The sequence below is a fragment of the Poecilia reticulata genome, chromosome 3, assembly GCF_904066995.2.
Source record: "Poecilia reticulata chromosome 3, P_reticulata-male-v2, whole genome shotgun sequence".
In the NCBI taxonomy this organism is placed as follows: domain Eukaryota; kingdom Metazoa; phylum Chordata; class Actinopteri; order Cyprinodontiformes; family Poeciliidae; genus Poecilia; species Poecilia reticulata.
In genome coordinates, this window is record NC_088832.1 from 26,536,650 (window position 1) to 26,555,501 (window position 18,852).

Here is an 18,852-nt window from a genome sequence, read left to right on the forward strand (position 1 = left end):
CATTGAAAAGGATATCTTCCTTTTCAAGAAGATATCCTCCTTCTTGAAAAGAAGAAGGATATCTTCTTGATATCCTTGAGACGCCCAGCATGGAACTATCATCACCAGGGATACACCCTGGACTGGCGACCTGTCCAGGGTGTATCCCGCCTCTCGCCCGGAACGTTAGCTGGAGATAGGCACCAGCACCCCTCCCGACCCCACTGAGGGACAAGGGTGTATGAAAATGCAGGGATGGATGGATGGATGGATCTTCAGAGTCAAGAGAACCTGAAGGAACGCCCCCTAAAACATGCTGCGTTCAAGGAACATCAAGGGAAAAGTTCCCTTGATGTAGATCCCGAATTACATTTTTTTTTTTAATTTTTTTATTTCTTATATTTATCCTTTTTATTTCTATTAACCAAGAAATTACACTAAGCAGTGTAGTTATACGTTTACGTGCAACCCGTGCGTGTAAACGCAAGTGAAAGGGCGGGGAGGAGTATGGCTTGTTTGCAGCTTGATTAGTGCTTTGTTCACTGATTAAATCTATTACTTGGTATTATTTATATAAACAAAAAACACTAACAATAAAGACAAAAAGCGATAATCTGTAATCGGATACAACGACATGCCGTCCATCTTTCATGGTTCCTACACTCCGTGAATGCAACTGCTGCTTCTTGTTCCGCAGCAACAATGGCTACTAGCTGTCACATATGGAGACCAGACCGAGGACGGAGCTGCAAACACTATGGAATATTTGTCATCTTGTTTATGGATTTGGTTTTACAGTGCGTAAATGGTACGTTTACAAATACAGCTATATTTATTCAAGAAGAAGGCTTTGGCTTTTAGTTTTGTACCCAAAGTCAGTAACACCGAGCTAGCATAGCAAGCTAGCCCCTGCTCCTAGCTGCTTCTGAATGAAAACAATTCTGACTGAGATTTTCTGATTTAACATTCATTTTTACTGCAATTGGAGATAAACAGTGGCTGTAACTACTGATTTAGAAGAAGTTACTCTGTTGTCGTCTCGGTAAAGTAACAAACTACTATGCTATGTTTGCCCTATAAGCAATATCTTTTTTAACTAAATATGATCGCTTTTCAGGATACCTGAGTTCTCCTCATATTGACCAGGAACCTCCTTACACAAGAGACGCCCAGCATGGAACTATCATCACCAGCCCGGTGATCCCAGCTGTAGCCTCTGGTAAGTTCAGATCATATTGAATCTTCATGAGGAATATAGCTTTATCTTTTTTAGCACACACTCACATTGGTACAAATAATTTCATACAGCGAAATTTCTTAAGCCACAGATAAACGAACATTCATTAAAAAAATACAAAAGGCTGTCTCTTAAATCAGGCTTTTTCAAATTTGTCATGATTAGACACCACACAGCATTGATGTTCATATATTTTTTTTATCATTTTCACCAAAGTAAAGGCTTTGAAATATCATAGAATCTATGGTAAATAGCCTTAATTTGTATAGTAGTAGCATTTTATACTACAATCAGTCATTCACCCTTTAACACATTGATGTTGGTAAGCTGCATTGTAGCCATAGCTTCCCTCTGACCACTACAGGCAGGCAAGACAGGTGAAGTGAAGCGTAGGTTTAAACTGGCAACCCGGTAGTTATAGGATGAACCCCTCCCTCCTGAATCACAGTGGTCTTACCATGTTTAGTGTAACATAATTTAATCAAAATTTAAATGGGCTAATTTAAAGAAAAATCACATATTCAGTACAGGTGAACTTCACACACACACACAAAAAGAAATGGAATCACTCTTTGGCACCGTGTGGATTCAAAGACCAGCATACAGATGATGAAAACCAATGAATTACAAGTAAATGGAAAAATAAAAATAAAAAATCAGTCAAGAAACAGAAAAAAAACTGCTGTTAAGCTGTCTTTATTGAGGATGTTATATTTTTTATAGTTTTTATGAGTTGTGTGTTTAAAAGTCAAAACCTTTGCACAGCTGTCTTAGAAATTACTATAAAATTTCAATGGAATTCTTATCTTATATTTCCTGTAATTTATCAAATGCTGTTTGCTAAATATCAAACCGAGCTGCAGCAGCTACTCAAAAGATTATTTTGTCAAGGCGTTGGCAATGCCAGGTGGCAAAATCACAAGTTAGGTGATGAGCACAAGAATGACAGCCATGCAGTTATCAGAAGTAACACACCTACAGGTGAATATCAATAAATTAGAACAGAATTAAAAAGTTTGTTAGAGTAATTCACTAGATTTTTAGATTTTTGATTTTCCAAAAGCGTGCCTACATTTTCTTGTGCAGACTTTTTACTAGAGAATTGTTTACAGTTTAATATATTCATAACTACAGAACCACATTGTATCATTGTTATTTAACAGTCAACCTACTTTACTTAGCCCAGGCAATAATTTTTTTTGTCAACTCTATTAAAGTGTTTTATTTTCAATCCAAATTCAATGTCAGATGTTGTGCAGTTTCCCCAACAGATGAGGACAGCTACACCTCTAAATGTCCAAGTGGAGGTCTGTGTGATCGCCTGCCAGCCAGTTGCGTTCAGTGCAATTACCAACACAACTGCACTTACGGGAAACCGGCTTCTTTCACATGTAAACCTAAGAAAGGCGTTCACTGCGTAGTGAGTAGCAACTTCTCTACGAGTCTGATTTACACTAAAGTCTGGTTAGAGTTACTCTGAAAGAATGTTTTTTTTATTATTATATTTCCAGGGAAAGTCAGGAGAGCAGCAGAACAACTTCACTCTCTCCATCACCTGTCAGTTCTGCTGGCAGCTGGACCCATCTGAGTACCGCTGCTCAAACTCCACCAACTGTATGACTGTGGCCTGTCCCCGCAAACGCTACAACGCCACCTGTGACGTCTTGGACCATGTGCATTGTTTAGGTATGACAACAGATGTTTATAGCATGACTGTGCTCTCAGTTTTCTGTGAATTGTATATTCGTCATGCGCTTTGAACTCTGAACGACGATTTCTTTTCCTGGAAAAAAGGTATGGGCAGTTTAAGCTTTTATTTTTATTTTTTCAAGTTGCTTTATTTCCTTTTAATGGAGCTCTGAGTCATGCAAAAACTTTGCATTGTCTACTTCCGTTACATAAACACAGTAATGAACGGCGTGGGATGACTTATTTTTTTCCTGTCTCCATCCAAATGCTGGCTTACATTGATATAAATTAATTGGTTTTGTATGCAGGTAGATGGCAGTGTGTAGAAGATTTACACAAAACCACTTGGTGTATTTTGCTTTTAATTCATTATGCACAATCTAAAGATGAAGCGTATGTGGGCTATATTAAATGGCTGAATACAGCAGGCAGTGAAGTTTATAAAGGATATTCATGTTTCTCTCCCTCTGACTGAAAAGGAGCTACTGTTGGCAAACAAAGATTTGAAACAGCTGTCAGAAAAACTGGTATGCAAATTTAGATGTGAAATTCGTTGTTCGTGGTAGCTTTGTGATTGCTCTGTCGAGACATAATATGCTTCAAAAAGACACTGATTTTCCTGTGATGCTTTTTATTGGATGCCAAATGCTTTTTCTTTTTTTTTTTTCTAGGTAGGAAAATGAGCAATAATCTGTGCCTAGAGATTCTGTGATGAGATATTCACAATTTCTTTTTATTTTTCACTTCAATTTAGCACAAATTTAGTCTTATTTTACCTTCAACTGAGTGGTTTGTAATTTAGAGGTCCTTTACCAAGCTCATGCATTAGCAGTTTTTATTTTTAGCTCTTTATATTTTTTGCCTGATTAAAGCTGAATGTTTCCTACAAAGAGAGAAATTGAGCTTTTTCTGTTTTCTACCAGTGCTATCTAGAAATAACCACTCAGAGAAAGGAGACAGGTCTTGGTGCTGTCAATCAACTCTCTGTGTGGCGCTGCTCATGCTCCCATTTTTCTCCTCCCTTTTCTCTTTGCTGCACTGCACCTTGTTAGCATGACCACCCATGATGGCAGATAAACGGTTTTCCTGTAACAGCCATTAGCACAGTTAGCAGCAAGTACATTGACAGATTGACAGCTGATTGGTTGTCTTTGGTCGGGATGACGTGGGAGTGGTGCATTTCCTAAGACGGCAATATTACTTCATGCAGGAAGTGGAGGAGATCGATCTTCTCACAGATTATTTGTGTCATGACAAACTGTCTCGACATGACAGTTTTAAAAAATATGTAAAAAACATATTTTTTATAAGTTACATACTGCATTTTTAATGCCTTTGCACTACTTTGAGTTGACCTGCCAGATAAAATCACAATAAAACATTGGAGTTTGTGGTTGCATTGTGACAAAGGATGGAAGTTGAAGGAGTCTGAATACATTGGGTGTTTTTTGTCTGTATAGAAAGTGACTTTCAGCTGTTAGTCTGGCAAAGCTAACAGAGTACAAAACATCTTTTATATTTTTAATTATTTAAATGAGAAAAATCTCTGTTGAAAGTTAGTTTAATATTAAAGTGTCATTTTCTCCTTTAGGCAAAAGGCGGTTTCAGAAGCGTTTGTTCTGTAACTGGACCGGTGGATACAAATGGTCAACAGCACTCGCACTCAGGTAACCCCGTTTATCCAGTTCTCAGCATTTTTTTTGTTTTTCTTTTCAGTCAGTTTGAGTCAGGATGTGTGCTCTCAAATTATCATCCTGCGAATCTGTGCCTCTGCTCTTTCCTGCTGCAGCATCACTCTCGGTGGTTTTGGGGCAGACAGGTTTTATCTGGGCCAGTGGAGAGAGGGTCTGGGCAAACTATTCAGCTTTGGAGGCCTGGGCATTTGGACGCTGATAGATGTTCTTCTGATTGGGGTCGGCTATGTGGGACCTGCCGACGGCTCGCTCTACATCTGAAGCAGCGCTCCCCCGGGGAAAGTTGCTGTCTGCAACCCCTTCCGCCTCACACTACTTTGCTCGCAAAAGATCGAAGATCTGAGATGCCGTGTTCTTAGCACGTTTGCCTGTCCAGCACATCGACACGTCCTCATCCCATCTGCTAAGGAGCAGGAAGTGTTTTCCCCTTCAAGCCAGCGATGTGTCTGCCTACGGAACCAACATGCTCAGTTCCAATCGCTCTGCGTCCGAGTCCTGTTGAGATTGGGCAGATGGGGCTGCGCAGGAGGACGGAGAGCCGCCGTTTATGTGCATCCAGTTGGTTTGACTTAACCGGCAGTTAGACTCCAGCATGCTCATCTTTGGCTTCCTGTGGAGCGCTTCTTTCACAGACATCCTGTCACCTTACACCACTCATTGCTCCTACTTTATTGCAAGGTAGACGCATCAATGTGGGTCAAATGGTTGCCATGGCTGCAGGGCTTTTTATGGTTACGCCACTCACAGAAGACTGGTTGAAGGGTAATATTTATGTTCTTAAAGCGTGAATATGCTGGGAGGGAGTACTGTAATGGGACATTTTTTGCTGAAAACAGCCGGTCTCCTGAAAAAAAAAAAATTAAGTTATTTTTGCATTGATTTCTTTTTTTTTTTCCCCTCTGAAATAAGGCAATTGTAAAGAGATTGACCTGGGGGTTACATAATTATTAATTATTATAGATTTTAACTGTCATACGGTCTTTTGAAATTCAGTTTCAGATGGAAAAAGAGAAATGATATGCAGCATCCTTCACTTGCTTCAGCTGTATAATCACGTTTTTTTTTAAACACAACAATATTACAGCAACATATGTTGGTTCATGATGAATAACTGAAACACTTCAGAGATGTGTTGTAGTTGCAATCTGCAGCCATTTTGTGGTTTTCCTGTAGAGATATTTGAGATTTTCTCTCCATCCTACTGGCAATCTTTGTCAAACACTATTAACTGTAAAAAATGTTGTTTTTGTTTCTGTTTGCGACCAACAGCATTATGTTCTTGTATGTTTTATTGAATGTCTTTTTTTCTCTGCTGTGACTGTAAATGATGTTTTCTTTGTAAGTTATGTAAATAAAATCCTATTATACTCTACTGTTGGCAGTGTTTCGTCATATTTTTACAAATTTGTGTCGGCTGTTCTGTTCGGGTGAATAATAAGTCGGTAGATTTTGAGGAAAAACAAAAGGGTAAACTTGCTGAAGAGTCCACACTCAAGGTAATTTGATTCCAATCAACATGTGAAAGTCACAGATTCATTACATGGTGGTATATCTGTTTATTTTAATTGGCATGATCTACAACTGCAGAAAACCGAAACTTGTTTTTCAGAAAAACAATATGGTGTAAAAGTAAACTCTTCTGAAAGACTGCTGAGTAGACTGTTTTCCAGCAGGCTGTTGTTGATGTCCCTAAAAGTAGGAAAGTCTCAAGACGTTGCTAAAGAAGCAATAGGCTGGAAATTAGCAGTTTATTTGATCCAGGTATGTTTGAGCAGAGACACATCTTAAAGTTGCAGGACGGTAGCCCTCGAGGACTGGAGTTGGTGACTCCTGATTCAGTGGAAGAGACAATATGCTGTAAAAATTTTGCAAAAGTTTCAAAAGATTTTTAAGATCAAAAAGTCAGCACAGAATACCAAGAATATCAAACCAACACTTGGTCAGGCTGCGCAAATAGTTTTATTATGCAGCCTGACATGTAGCTAGTCTGGTGACTGGATTACTGGACTAGCTCTGCAGTTTAGGTCAGGCAAGTTTTCTGGACGGGCTGCACAGTGGTGCAGTTGATAGAGCAAGAAGCAAGAAGGTTCTGGGTTCGATTCCCAGCCCCGGTCTTTCTGCATGGAGTTTGTATGTTCTCCTTGTGCATGCGTGGGTTTTCTCCGGGTACTCCGGTTTCCTTCCACAGTCCAAAAAACATGACTGTCAGGTTAATTGGCCTCTCCAAATTGCCCCTAGATGTGAGTGTGTGTGTGCATGGTTGCCCTGTCTGTCTCTGTGTTGCCCTGCGACAGACTGGCGACCTGTCCAGGGTGAACCCCGCCTCTCACCCGGAACGTTAGCTGGAGATAGGCACCAGCAACCCTCCCGACCCCACTAAGGACTGGGTGTAAAGAAAATGGATGGATGGAAGTTTTCTGGACAATAAACTACAGTGAAATCAAGGTCATTGAATCAGGTGTTGGTACTTCGTTTAGGCCGTGTGGGCAGGTCCACCAGAAAGGGAAAATTATCTCGCACAGTGATTGCCAGCAGAGGTATGAATGAAATGAGATCGAAATTTTGTGTTAGTCTGGTCTGACCTTCCTCTAAACTCTGGGAGTTTGATTTCTAAATAAAACGCAAAACCTGTCCACACTTTAAGAATCCCCACCACGCTCTCAAAAGGTGTTCCCTTTGATCAACCCTGATTCTTTTTCAGTTCTGCTTTTTGCCTTTCACTCAAACTTCTACTAATATATTTGAATACAGGAAGCCTATTGAGCAATACCGTTTTGTGGTTTAGCCTCTCTGTGGAGGGAGTTGAATGCTGGACAGCTGTCAAGTCAGCTCTCTTCTCTGCTATGGTGCAGGATGTAACATCACATTTATGCATTAAAATTGCCCTTGTCATTGGTCCTATATTTTCAACATTTTCTGTGGGCAATGAACCTGTACAATAGACAAGTTTCACTTTTGAGTAGCTGAAATAAATAACATTTCAATTATTTAGACCTGAGCAGAAGTGTAAATGGTCTCCAACACTCCAGTCTGTACTAGGAAATCAGAGTTTACTCATGAGGTGAGGTAATTTTTCATAAATCGTTGCCCTGTTTGTTTCACTTTTCAAGCAGCTGTTGGTGCTGGAGCCCTTTGATTCACTCATGCGTAACAGAAGGAGGGGGTCAGGAGTGCAACATGATGACAGAGCAGCATTTCCTTCTTGATTTCTTCCTGTTCTAACAGCCTAATCAATGCACTAAATTACTACAGACCTCAGGGAATATGTGCGTCAGTGTAGCTGGTTTTGCAGAGAATCAGTTCTGTTGGGTTTTTACTTTTGCTCTGGATTTACATCACTGATTTCTTTTTTTAATCCTGTCTTTTCTTGTAACTTCTTGTATTTGTGTCGACTTTTTCAGTTGGTTGCTCTGCTTTGAGGCTGGAAAGTGTCTCCTCCCTAATTCTAGTTCCTCAACTCTGACACTGCCCCCCGCACAGCCTCTTCTGCTCCCACCCCCAGGCTGATGCAAGTACACTGCAAATTATCTGGGGTAAGGCGATTACTGCTCTGCAAGTAGGCATGAATCTTTTTTATTTTTTGGTTCCGTTTGCTTTTTCTAAATCTCACCTAAAATGTGTCTGCTCTGATTATTACTGAAGTTACATTAAAATAATATGCGCACAAAACCATGCTAATAGTTGTGAAAAACAGTCATAATGTGATGATATAAACCTGAACACTGAAAAGAAAAAGCTATTATTTTTCTTTTGATGTGATCTAATCACCCCATCTTACCAATTATGTCTGAAAATAAAATCTAGTCCAGTCTAAATAAGTCATGCAGCACAAATACTATTTTTATGTTTAAATTTAATGATCAGATCTTGTTGTCCAATTAGAAATAATAGCCAAAGCGGGATTTCAGTATCGTCTCTCTTTGATGACATTTGCAGTTGCACCTTTTATGAAAGTCTTCAAAGGTAATTATATCAAATTTCCTCCTCTGAACCATTATTTGAATCTTCTGCTCTCTTCCCACAGTTATTTTCTCTATTAGTCTTGGGTAGCTGTAAAAAAAAAAAAAAAAAGAAAAAAAAAGAAAAAAGGAAGGGAAAAAAAGGCCAACATGCTCACGACTTCCCAATTTTGAATTGCTAATAACGCCAAGAGAACAAAAGTTTATTCATCTTTCTCTTACGCAATCCCACTTAGTTTCACCATGCCTGTGAGTTCTGGAGCAGGGACCCTGACCCTCAGCATCCAGCTCAAGCTCACAGATTGCAGCTTTTCTCCCTCCTGCTGGAGCTAATAAACCTAAAACACACAGGAGTGGATAAACACTAAGCTGCCACCACATGAATTTAAAAGTCAGAACTGTGCACTTCCTTTCTCCCACTTTTGGGGTGGTTGCTAAAGAGAATTTGATACCACCTAAGGACATGGAGCAAATTACAGCGTGCAGAGAAGCAATACTAAAAGTGCACACCACCCTTTTATCTTTCCATTTGGTTTAAAACACGAGGCTGAACAAAGAAGTAATTAAATTCACACTAATCAGAGAGGACTAATTGGTACAAAACTGAAAACAAAGACCTGCAATTTTATTTAAACTGACCACCAATATAAAACAATTGCCTACTCAGTTTTTACCATGCTTTTGTTACATCCAAATCCCTTTGAGCAGCTGTATTTTAATAAAGACGTGATAAATGAATCATATTCACACACCTATATGCAAATGTGACGAGCTACATTGTCCATGAAAAAGAGGAACATTCGGGGTTAAAATAAATAAACCTTAGGAGCTATTCAGAGCACCCAGAAATTACACTAAATGGCTCTCTCCAGTCGGACCTGGAAGAGAAAAGTTCAACATAAATGCAGCTAGATACAGACGACTACAAAAGAAAAAAACCTGCTGTGGTCCTCAAAAAACCCCAACGGCAACCCAATTTAGACTCATCTTCACAACAACAATGGCTCAACCCAATACAGATCTCAATTCAACTGAAAAGCTGGGCCGCGACCTGAAAACTGCAGCTCACTAAATAGGAAAGCCAGATCACACGTGTAGACTGAAAGGTAAATACAACAAAACTAAATAGATAAAAATGAGGCCAGTATAAATAAATTCAAAACATGTTTCACTTCTAAAATAACATTACTTGTAGGAAAAATTAGAAAAAGCATTTAGGGGAATACAATAAAAAAGAAATACAACATTAATGCTCTGTTGGAGCATATTTTCATTTTATTACAGCACTCAAGAGTCTGAGCATAGCACATCTAACTTAGCAAAATTCACTCGCACTGCTAAAACACTCCAGACTTTCAGGACATGTTCTGTTCAAAGAGCCCTCTTCAGCGGAGGCTACAATTTTTATTCTGATTGAAGTCTAGACTCTGGCAGGGGCATTCTATAACTTTTATCTTCTTTTGGTAAGATTTTTTTTATGTGAATGTATGTTTCAGATCAGTGGTTTTTATTCTTCGCCTCAGGATCCACCAGTCTTCAATGTTTCCCTGCTCCAGCATATCAGAATCAAATTAATGCACTACCTCCTCAGCATGCAGCAGGACGACTGGTAATCACCTATTTAAGACAAGACTGTGAAACACAGAAACCATTAAAATATTCCGGAGTCCTGAGTACCAAGATAGAGAACTACTTTTTAGCTCATCTTCATGTACCATTAGTGTTTTAAACTGTTCATAATACCTTCTACACAGGCTCTTCAGGTTGGAAAAAGAGAGAGAAAAAAAACCTCAATGATGGTTCAATATGGGAATCTTCTGTGGGTTATTATGCAGCATTTCCATATCAAAAAGTGCTTTTAAAAACACCAGTTAAAGACTGTGACATGTCTATTGGGAGACTTCAAATTTGGTTTTGCAAAATTGAGCCAGACTTTCATATGCAGCTCTTCACATTGCTCTTGGCAGCCCCCATCTAGTTTCCACATTTTCAATTTTGGACGGATGTCCCTGTTGCACCATATTCTCTTTTATTGCCTCCTACTGTACATTTAATACCCATGTTATTTTGTTAGCTTCTTCTTACCAATAGTTTTACATAGATATGTTTGAATACTTTCTGGAGACAAAGGCTGTATTAAGAGCACTTACCTGAGGGAAAACCTATTAAAACAGCTTCACTTAGTCGAGGGCTAAACAAAGGCACTTTAAAATAACTCTTGTTTAACGAGCTTCAATGGTGGTTCATTCTGATCACTGCCACAACCACATTTATAAGTGTGCACCATTATTAATATTGGTGTATTTCTTTCGCCTTGAAAGATTTTCTTCTCAATGTTTTAGTTTAAATAAGTCTCAGATGAGGAAAAGGTTCTCAAATAATTAGTTTAAAAAAGTAAAACCCACCAAAACTTGAAATTTTAATGGTGTGTAGACTTGGTACCCACTATGCATGTGCCAGAGCGGTACTTCAGGTTACTCAACTAGCACTCATGTCCATTACTTCTCACATTTCATTTCAACTCCCACATGGCAGTTTTCACAAGCATTATCAAGATACTAGAAAAATACATCACCTTTTGTTGCTTTGCCATTCTGCTTTAGAATCACTTTTATCTCATTGGTGAGAAAAGATTAAGCAGTTGCATATTGATTTAAAAAAAAAAAAAAAAAGCAAGGCAAACAGCAGTTTCAGTGATTTATTTGTACAATAGGAATTTTAGTGTACAAATACCCCAGCTCTGATGTGAAGGCAAAAGAAAAGAATCCAAAAAACACAAGAGCGTCTATCCTTCCTGACCTGAATCTCCCTCAAAACCCCACTGTGGGTTTAGACTGGAAAAATAAAAATAAATAAAGCAGCTGCCTGCCAAGCACATGCAGGGCAAGAGGAGAACCCTACAAAGTGCCAAAGCATGCTAACCATACTGAAATAAAAATAATTAAAACTGAACTAAACCAAATGTGACATTTACCGTTTATGGCAGTGGAGCTGGTATGGCCTCAATTTAAACAGCATGTGAAAACAAGATGTATGCTCGACAAATACAGAAAAGGCATATGGTGATATCCAAGTCCATGTGCCTGTATGCCACTTAAACATCTAAATGTCATCCAAAGACAATGTTGCAAACATTTACACTGGACAAGACAGTTTACTGTAGGGGGGGAAAAAAGCAAAAGGAAAAAAGGTAAAATTAATTTCTCCAGCTCACCTCAAGTAGAGCAAGTTTAGAGAAAAATGGAGGCAACATGGTCCCTTTCAGTGGCATCTGTAGCTTTCTCTCAAAGCCATAATTAGTTTACATTCACTTTAATTTCCATTGGTAAACCCCTAATGTTACCATGGTAACAAAAAATGTCGTATAAAAATATAACAAAGACTGAAAACCGATGCACTCAACAAAAATATATCTACACAGTCTCAAATGTAGGAGGGGGCTGAGCAACAAGGCCAGGAACCTCACATTTTGTTTCTGGGGGATGTGAAATGCGTCACCAGATGCCACGTTATCAAGTCTGTGTGGCAGCAGTCTTTCCCCTCTCGGCAACAGTGACTCCATGAAAACCACGGGTTCCATCCGGACCCCTCGGTAACCTCATTACGCCTAGCGGCAGCCCATCTGCATTCTGGATTTTTCTACCCAGCATCGGACTGCCGACTGGACTGCTCTCCTGAGATGCCACCTGCTTGCGCCGCTGAACCCACGGGCTCCCCGAAGGGGTCAGGCTACTGTCTGAGGAGTAGTCTGCCCACCGGCGCCCAGCCTCAGGGCTCAGCCTGCCATCGCCAACCAGGGGAGACTTGTGGGAGTGGGGGGTTTTCCGCTGGGGGCAAGGGCTGGCTCGGGGGCTAGACCAGGGGCTGTTGCGTGGTGATATACCAGGACTTAGATGATTGTTCTGGAAGCTAATGCCAGCAGTGGTGGGGCTTAACTTATTGCAGGATTGGGACTTCCTAGCTAGCCTCGGTGATGTGGGGGTGCTTTCTGTTTCTGATGAGCTGCAGGCAGAGTCATCCCCGTGGTACTGAAGCTCTCGGACTCTGCTGTTGAGAGAACGACTTTTGCGCATTCCCCCTTCCTCGCGAGGTCGCTCTTTGGGTACTTTCTTCTTCGGTGGCTTGGTTCCTATCAGGACCACTTTTAACCCCAGGGGACCCGTTCCTCCATCTTCACCCCCAACAGCCTCATTGGCTTTAACAGCTGCCTCCACCTCCTCAAACTCCACAATAGCACACTCCTCATTGCCCAGCTGTGCGTAGCGCCCACTCAGCCTCTTGAGATCCACAGGCAGGTCCTTCCCTGGCTTTAGGACTCTGACTGAGGCAATGGCGCCGTATGTCCCAAATGCTTTGAGCAGCAGTTTCATCAGCTGTTCCTGCTGTGTTGCTCCTCCCTCATTGCTTCCATTATCCTTAGTGAGAGCAGCCAGTTCTGGCCACTTCTGCAGATCGCTCAGCAGTAGCATGCGGCTGGGCAACGACTCACTGGCAAAGACTGGCACCGCAGATTTGCGGCGCACCTTACGTCCCTCATCATTCAGCTCAAGGATCTTTGATTGTTTTAGTGCATAGGCGGTTGTTCTCCAGTCACGAGTCAAGTGTTTCACCTGGAACGACACAAAGTTTATTTCAGCAACACCAGAGTCTCGGAGAGCCCACTGAGTTTTAAAACTGATCCAATCACAAAAACCAAGATTTAGTGCAAAACGCAACATTTTCCAGAATTACCTGAATCATCAGGTTAACAGCTCAGACTTTTTCATTTTTATAGCTTAGACACGGTTGACCTTTAATTCCTGTTTAGTCCAAATTAGCCATGTTTAGCCTGGTTAAATATTCTGGTATAAACAGATGGAAACAATTACAAGCCAACAAATATGCATGAGCCTAAAGTAGCACCTGCTGTTGTGAATCAATGTGAGAACATCATTACAAAAAACAGCAACAGCTAGTCATGCCGACACTAGAAACATCCAGTCCCACAGTAATCCTCTATGTCACAGGGAAATACAATCAAATGCTTTTGTTAAATGTTGCAAATATAAATTGTGGTTGGATGTTTTATACTACCCATTAGAAGCATGAGAACAAAAAGAACATTAGGATAAAATGTGTACAAATAGCCTGCAGTGAGGCATTTAGCATGTTGAAGGTACAGAGTAATTCAAATCATTATAGCCTTATCATTATACCGTAGTTTGCCTTTTCAAATGATTTTCTGCTGTGTTTTCGTATAGCAGACTTGCAGTCATGGTTACCTTTTTGAACGAGGTGAGCAACTTGACGCTAACAAATCCAAGTTTATTGCGTCTGACGTGCTTGAGCAGGAAGGCGTCGTGCTCCAGGTTCTCATCAGACAGGTAAAACTCAATCTGAGCGACCAGCTTTTGGATGAGCTCCGTATCTGGAGGCTGCCAGCTCTCCTCCTCCAACTCCCCTCCACTGGTGCCGGCACCACTGTGTGTGGGAAGAGAACATGGATCACAGTCAGGGGAGACTTGCTGAGTGCTGTAAAATCTAAGCGTTTCATGTTTTAGACTAAGCACCTACATTAAAACTGTTGCACGTTTTCGTTATTTTCTTTAAGACTATAGGCCAGAGGCTTAAATGGCTGGCAGAGATGCAGCCTCATCCTGACATTTCTCTACAAATCACCAACGACTCCCTGCTTCCTCCTACTTTCAGATTTTCCTTTACAGCCATCAACAAGCTGGGTCCCAGCGCCAGATCTTGTGTCCAACCAAGCCTTGAAACTGCCAAGGGCTCTCCATCTGAAGGGCGCAGAGTCACAGACTCTCCTTCCCACAAAGAATATGGTGGCTCACCACATCAGCCTCACAATTTAAAAAAGCCACATTAACATCCTTCATTTTGTTACCCATTAAAACAGCTGATTTATTTCCAACTTTAAAGAAACTTGGTGCCAACCCTCAACTAAAAATCATCCAAGACTACCTTTTTAGTGTGTTTAACAGATTCAGTCTCAATATTCTTCAATTCCTCATTCATACAGTCTCATGATATTCTCACAAGAAGATTTGAATAAGTGTTTTTTTTGTTTTTTGCTTTTCATTTGCACGCTTTGCATCATACCCATTAAATTATCAGTATGTACTGTTAAATTAATTCAGACCTCAAAAAAAAAGAAAAAAAAATCAAGAAAATTACTGGACAACCTTGAGCATCCTCTTTATGAGAGAGAGTCTTGTGTCAGAAGCTTCATCAAGACCACTGTATTATTGACTGCTACAAGAGGTCCTTCCTACCCACAGCCTACATCAATACTGAATAAAATTACATGAATTATAACACTTAATTTCCCTTTGGCATCAATTATTTTGTCAAAAGTTCTAGTAGAAACCTGATCTGTTTTTTGGAGAGTTCTGACAATTCTTTATTCTAGCAAGTGTGTTAGGTGCCAGGTTTGATAGGACCTTGAATATATATATATAAAAAAAAGATCAATAAGATCACTCTGTGTTTGTGCTTTGATTTATGCGACAGTCTTCAGATAAGCTAATTAACCCCTTCTTGTCTATATTCTTTCGTATCTACAGTCACATTTGATTAACTATTGTAATTCAATTCTCTGATTGCCCTTGCACCTACATATCACAGGTCTTATGGAGACCACTCCACAAATGTTGAGATTAATGAATTTATCTTACTGCCCTCCCTGCTGGCCTCAATTCTCCTGTAAACAACCAGAAACATTTCAGAACATCTGATGTATGTGGTGTCCTTAAGGCTTCACTTTTACCAATACCTACATGCTCACCCTAGTTCAAATCATATTGTTTAGCAACATTTCTTATCTAGTAAATGGTGATGAAGACTTCCTGTCATGTCACAGGCCCCAAGCGTCAAGAGTATGTCTACAACATAAAAGTAAGTGAATGTGCAATAGTTTCTTCAAACTTAATGCAAACACACAAGTGATTGTTTTGGTCACAAAAACATAAGGTTAGAAAAACAAATCAGGAAGCTCAAAGTTAAATTGACAATACCTCTCAGAAACCTACGTGCACATTCGTTTTGTACATATGTGCATGTGCCTGAACATACTGTCCCTTTTTGGACATGAACCATGCAAACCCCTCTGGTCTTCAAATTCCTAGAAAGAGAACGTGACAAGGCGAGGTGTTCAGTTTCTATGCTCATCAGCTTTGGAACAACATTCCTGAAAACCAGGGATATGCAGAAACTCTCTGCTCCTTTAAAAGAAAAACCATTTACTCCAGTGTTTCCACAAAGGCCACACTCCTTTTACGCGTCTAATTTGTTTGAGAACAAAACGTTCCAATTATTTTTTTATGCAATGTTATTCCTCCGATATCGTCTTAATTTTCACCGTGTTCCCTCTTCCTGCAAGACAACTATAATTGGTCCTACACAGCTCAACCAGACTTGTCAATATCATCATTGGTGTCATCAGGCAGCTGAGTCTCTCATGGTACCAAACCCACCAACACCTGGCTCAGGCTGTGAAGCAGAGCAGTCATGTAGTTTTGCAGACTGGAGTGAGGGGCTGAATGAAATTTGTGTATGACTCATCACCACCTCCCTCCCTCACACACACACATACACACACACACAACCCCCCCCCCACCCCCACACACACACACACACCCTCAGTCAGAGCCAGCAGGCTGACCACGCAGCTAGTAGTGGCCCCACATCCACAAGACTTCGGACGCATACGCCCTCGAACATTTAGAAGTCACGCACAAGATGTAGATGCGAATTACACTCTTGATTCTGATTTTTAAAAAAAAACTGAAATAAAGACTCTGAAGGAATGTTGTAGTAATCGGCGCATCTATGCGATACCGGGTCTGAGTTCTACACTGGCCTTACAATAAGGAGAAACTTGCGAGTAAAAAACCAAACGCCTGGACTGAAGCGCGACCCATTTTCACCTTTGGCCTCTCCACCAATGACTGACTCACTGCTGGCGCACGCAGGATGGGGACCTTATAGACCAGAGGATAAAAATAGCAAGCCATGACGCAGGGGAATTAGATTAAAGGAAGGTTGCATGTCCTCAGCCAGACTCAGGTGTTTGTTTAACAGCCTTGAAAACACTTCTCACCCCGGCGAAAGCAATATCCATCAAGTGAGGCTGAGGATCCACACTCACTCTGCCGGAGTCTACTTATTGTCTCAGTGTTATGCCGTTTGGCGTGTCTTGCCATCACACCTGTCGGAATGTCGGTTTCTTTTGTCCTGCATCTTTTTATAATCTTTACAAGATACAGAGGAGTGCTAGATCATGTGCTGTCACTCCACCGGCTGGTCAGCTCTCAATGAATATGTGAAAAGCTTACATTTCACCTCCAACTCAAATGGGTAGAGTTTTTGGGGAACTTTACAAGTTTAGATGAATTTGTATACAATCACACCAGTAAAGCGAGCAGCCAATAAAGTCGGAAACAAGTCCTACCTTGATTTGTCGTGTCTCCCCAGCTCGTCCTCGCTGCAGCTGCCTCGGAGGCACTCAGCATTACCGGGGCGCTCTTCCTCCGGCTCCTCGTCCTCCGCTGCCTGAATCGCCACGGTGATCGTCACCGTCCCCATCTCTTGCGAGTGCTGGTCCACCGTGATTACCTCATCGACGCTCGGGTCCGCGGGCGCATCCGAGGCTCGCTCCGCCGAGTTCACGCCGGGGACCGCCACGGCTCCGCTCATGTTGCTCCACTGGGTCCAGGCGGCTCCGCCGTGTCCCCCCCTGTCCTGGATGGTAGCGGCAGCGGCAGCGGCGGAGCTTGCTCCCTGGAAGCTTCTAATCTGTATCGGCTCAAAGGCGCTGGCAGGACACGGAATGCGCAAAGCTGTTCGACGCTTCTTCGGACACCAGCGATGGCGGAGAAAGACCCAGGGGGCTCCAAAGACGCGCTCCACGGCTCGCCAGAGAGCCCCGACCCAGATCCGAGCCTTTGGAGGGCCCTGAAGAGCAGCGGGGCTTGTAGCGGCCAGCGAGACGCAGCCTGGACCAAGTGAGACCGAGGGGCTGGAGCCTCCTTCTGCTGCTGCCCTTACTTCCTCATATGTAAGAGGCTTTCTGCTTTTGAAACGAGCTCTCGGATTGGGCCGCTGCAGCGCGTCTTCGCAGTCATTCCCAACCCACAAGCAAGAGCTGACACATAGCCAAGAAGGAGGCAGGAGAAAGAGGAGGCATCGCATGAAGACGTTCACTAAAGCGTGCATATTTCTGCTTGTCGTGTTTCACTTGCACACACTGAATTTTTTTTAGACATTCGGACTGTTGTCTGTATCTGTGAAAACTCGCGTGCCCCATTCGTCCATCTCTAAGTAGGGGAGAGGGCACACGTGTTTGTGTCTAATTGGGAAAAGGCTGTGCCAAGGCCGACCCCTTGGCTAACGCCGTTAATTGAATAATTGGCTTTTAGCCTCTGTCAGCGCGAGGAGAGAAGGTTGCGCAAGTGCATAGGAGCGTCAAGGAGCCAAGTTAAAGGGTGAAAGTAAGAATTATTTGCCAGCGGTGCCATTAGGACGGGATTGCTCCACCCCTACAGATTTGCATATCACCTCTCTGACCGCAGGGTCTAACATGCCGAATACATTTTCAGGCAGTTGACAGCAATTGCATTCAAGAAAGCACAGACACATTTTTGACAAGTTGCAACTCAGTCCTGCAGCCGCCCAGGATGACATACACTGCTCAAAGAATAAAGGGAACACTTTAACATTTAAGTGAACACTGAAGTGTTCCCTTTATTTTTTTTGAGCAGTATATTTAGGTCAAAATTGGTCTACTTACAGTATTTAAAGTCACAGATACTAAATTATTTCAGGGCTTTTAAAAAGCACATCGTCACATCTATTTAGTGTTTTGGTTCATGAGTAAAAAAGAAAAAAAAAACACCGCTTACAGAATCCTCTAGAGGTGTTTTACTTCCTATAAAAATAAGATCAGACAGAGTCAAGTTTAGGTTGTATCACTGTGAAATGTTAGTTGTGTCCTATTCCTGCTATTGGCAGGTATGTAGTTGTTAAGCTATCCACTTAACAACTACTCCTAAGAAAACTACTCCTAAGAAACTGATACATCATCACTTCTCCCTGATTGCTATGTAAACCAACATGACTTAATTGTTGACCTAAGTGTTGTGTGAATTTAGAAGTCAGCATTTTGTATGCTTGTTTAGGAAGAAAACATAATCATACAAAATTGACTCTTTTAAATCTACTTTAAATAATTTTGATCATATTTAGACTATTTTGTGGTGACACAAGAGCCTGTATTTTTTTTATAAGTGTGGCAAATAAA

The 18,852-nt window shown here is 41.4% G+C and overlaps 2 protein-coding genes across 2 annotated transcripts; one reads left to right on the forward strand and one right to left on the reverse strand.

The window, feature by feature from the left end:
* The first annotated feature begins 498 nt into the window (after window positions 1-498).
* Window positions 499-5,971, forward strand: tm2d3 (TM2 domain containing 3). Its single transcript, XM_008405523.3, has 6 exons — window positions 499-787; window positions 1,097-1,198; window positions 2,476-2,636; window positions 2,728-2,902; window positions 4,497-4,572; window positions 4,695-5,971. Exons 1-6 carry the CDS (start codon window positions 682-684, stop codon window positions 4,858-4,860), a joined length of 786 nt encoding a protein of 261 aa, XP_008403745.1. The 5' UTR covers window positions 499-681; the 3' UTR covers window positions 4,861-5,971.
* A 5,271-nt stretch (window positions 5,972-11,242) lies between these two features.
* Window positions 11,243-17,886, reverse strand: larp6a (La ribonucleoprotein 6, translational regulator a). Its single transcript, XM_008405524.3, has 3 exons — window positions 17,005-17,886; window positions 13,820-14,018; window positions 11,243-13,168 (listed from the first exon to the last, which is right to left on the reverse strand). Exons 1-3 carry the CDS (start codon window positions 17,766-17,768, stop codon window positions 12,071-12,073), a joined length of 2,061 nt encoding a protein of 686 aa, XP_008403746.2. The 5' UTR covers window positions 17,769-17,886; the 3' UTR covers window positions 11,243-12,070.
* Between the last annotated feature and the right edge of the window lie 966 nt (window positions 17,887-18,852).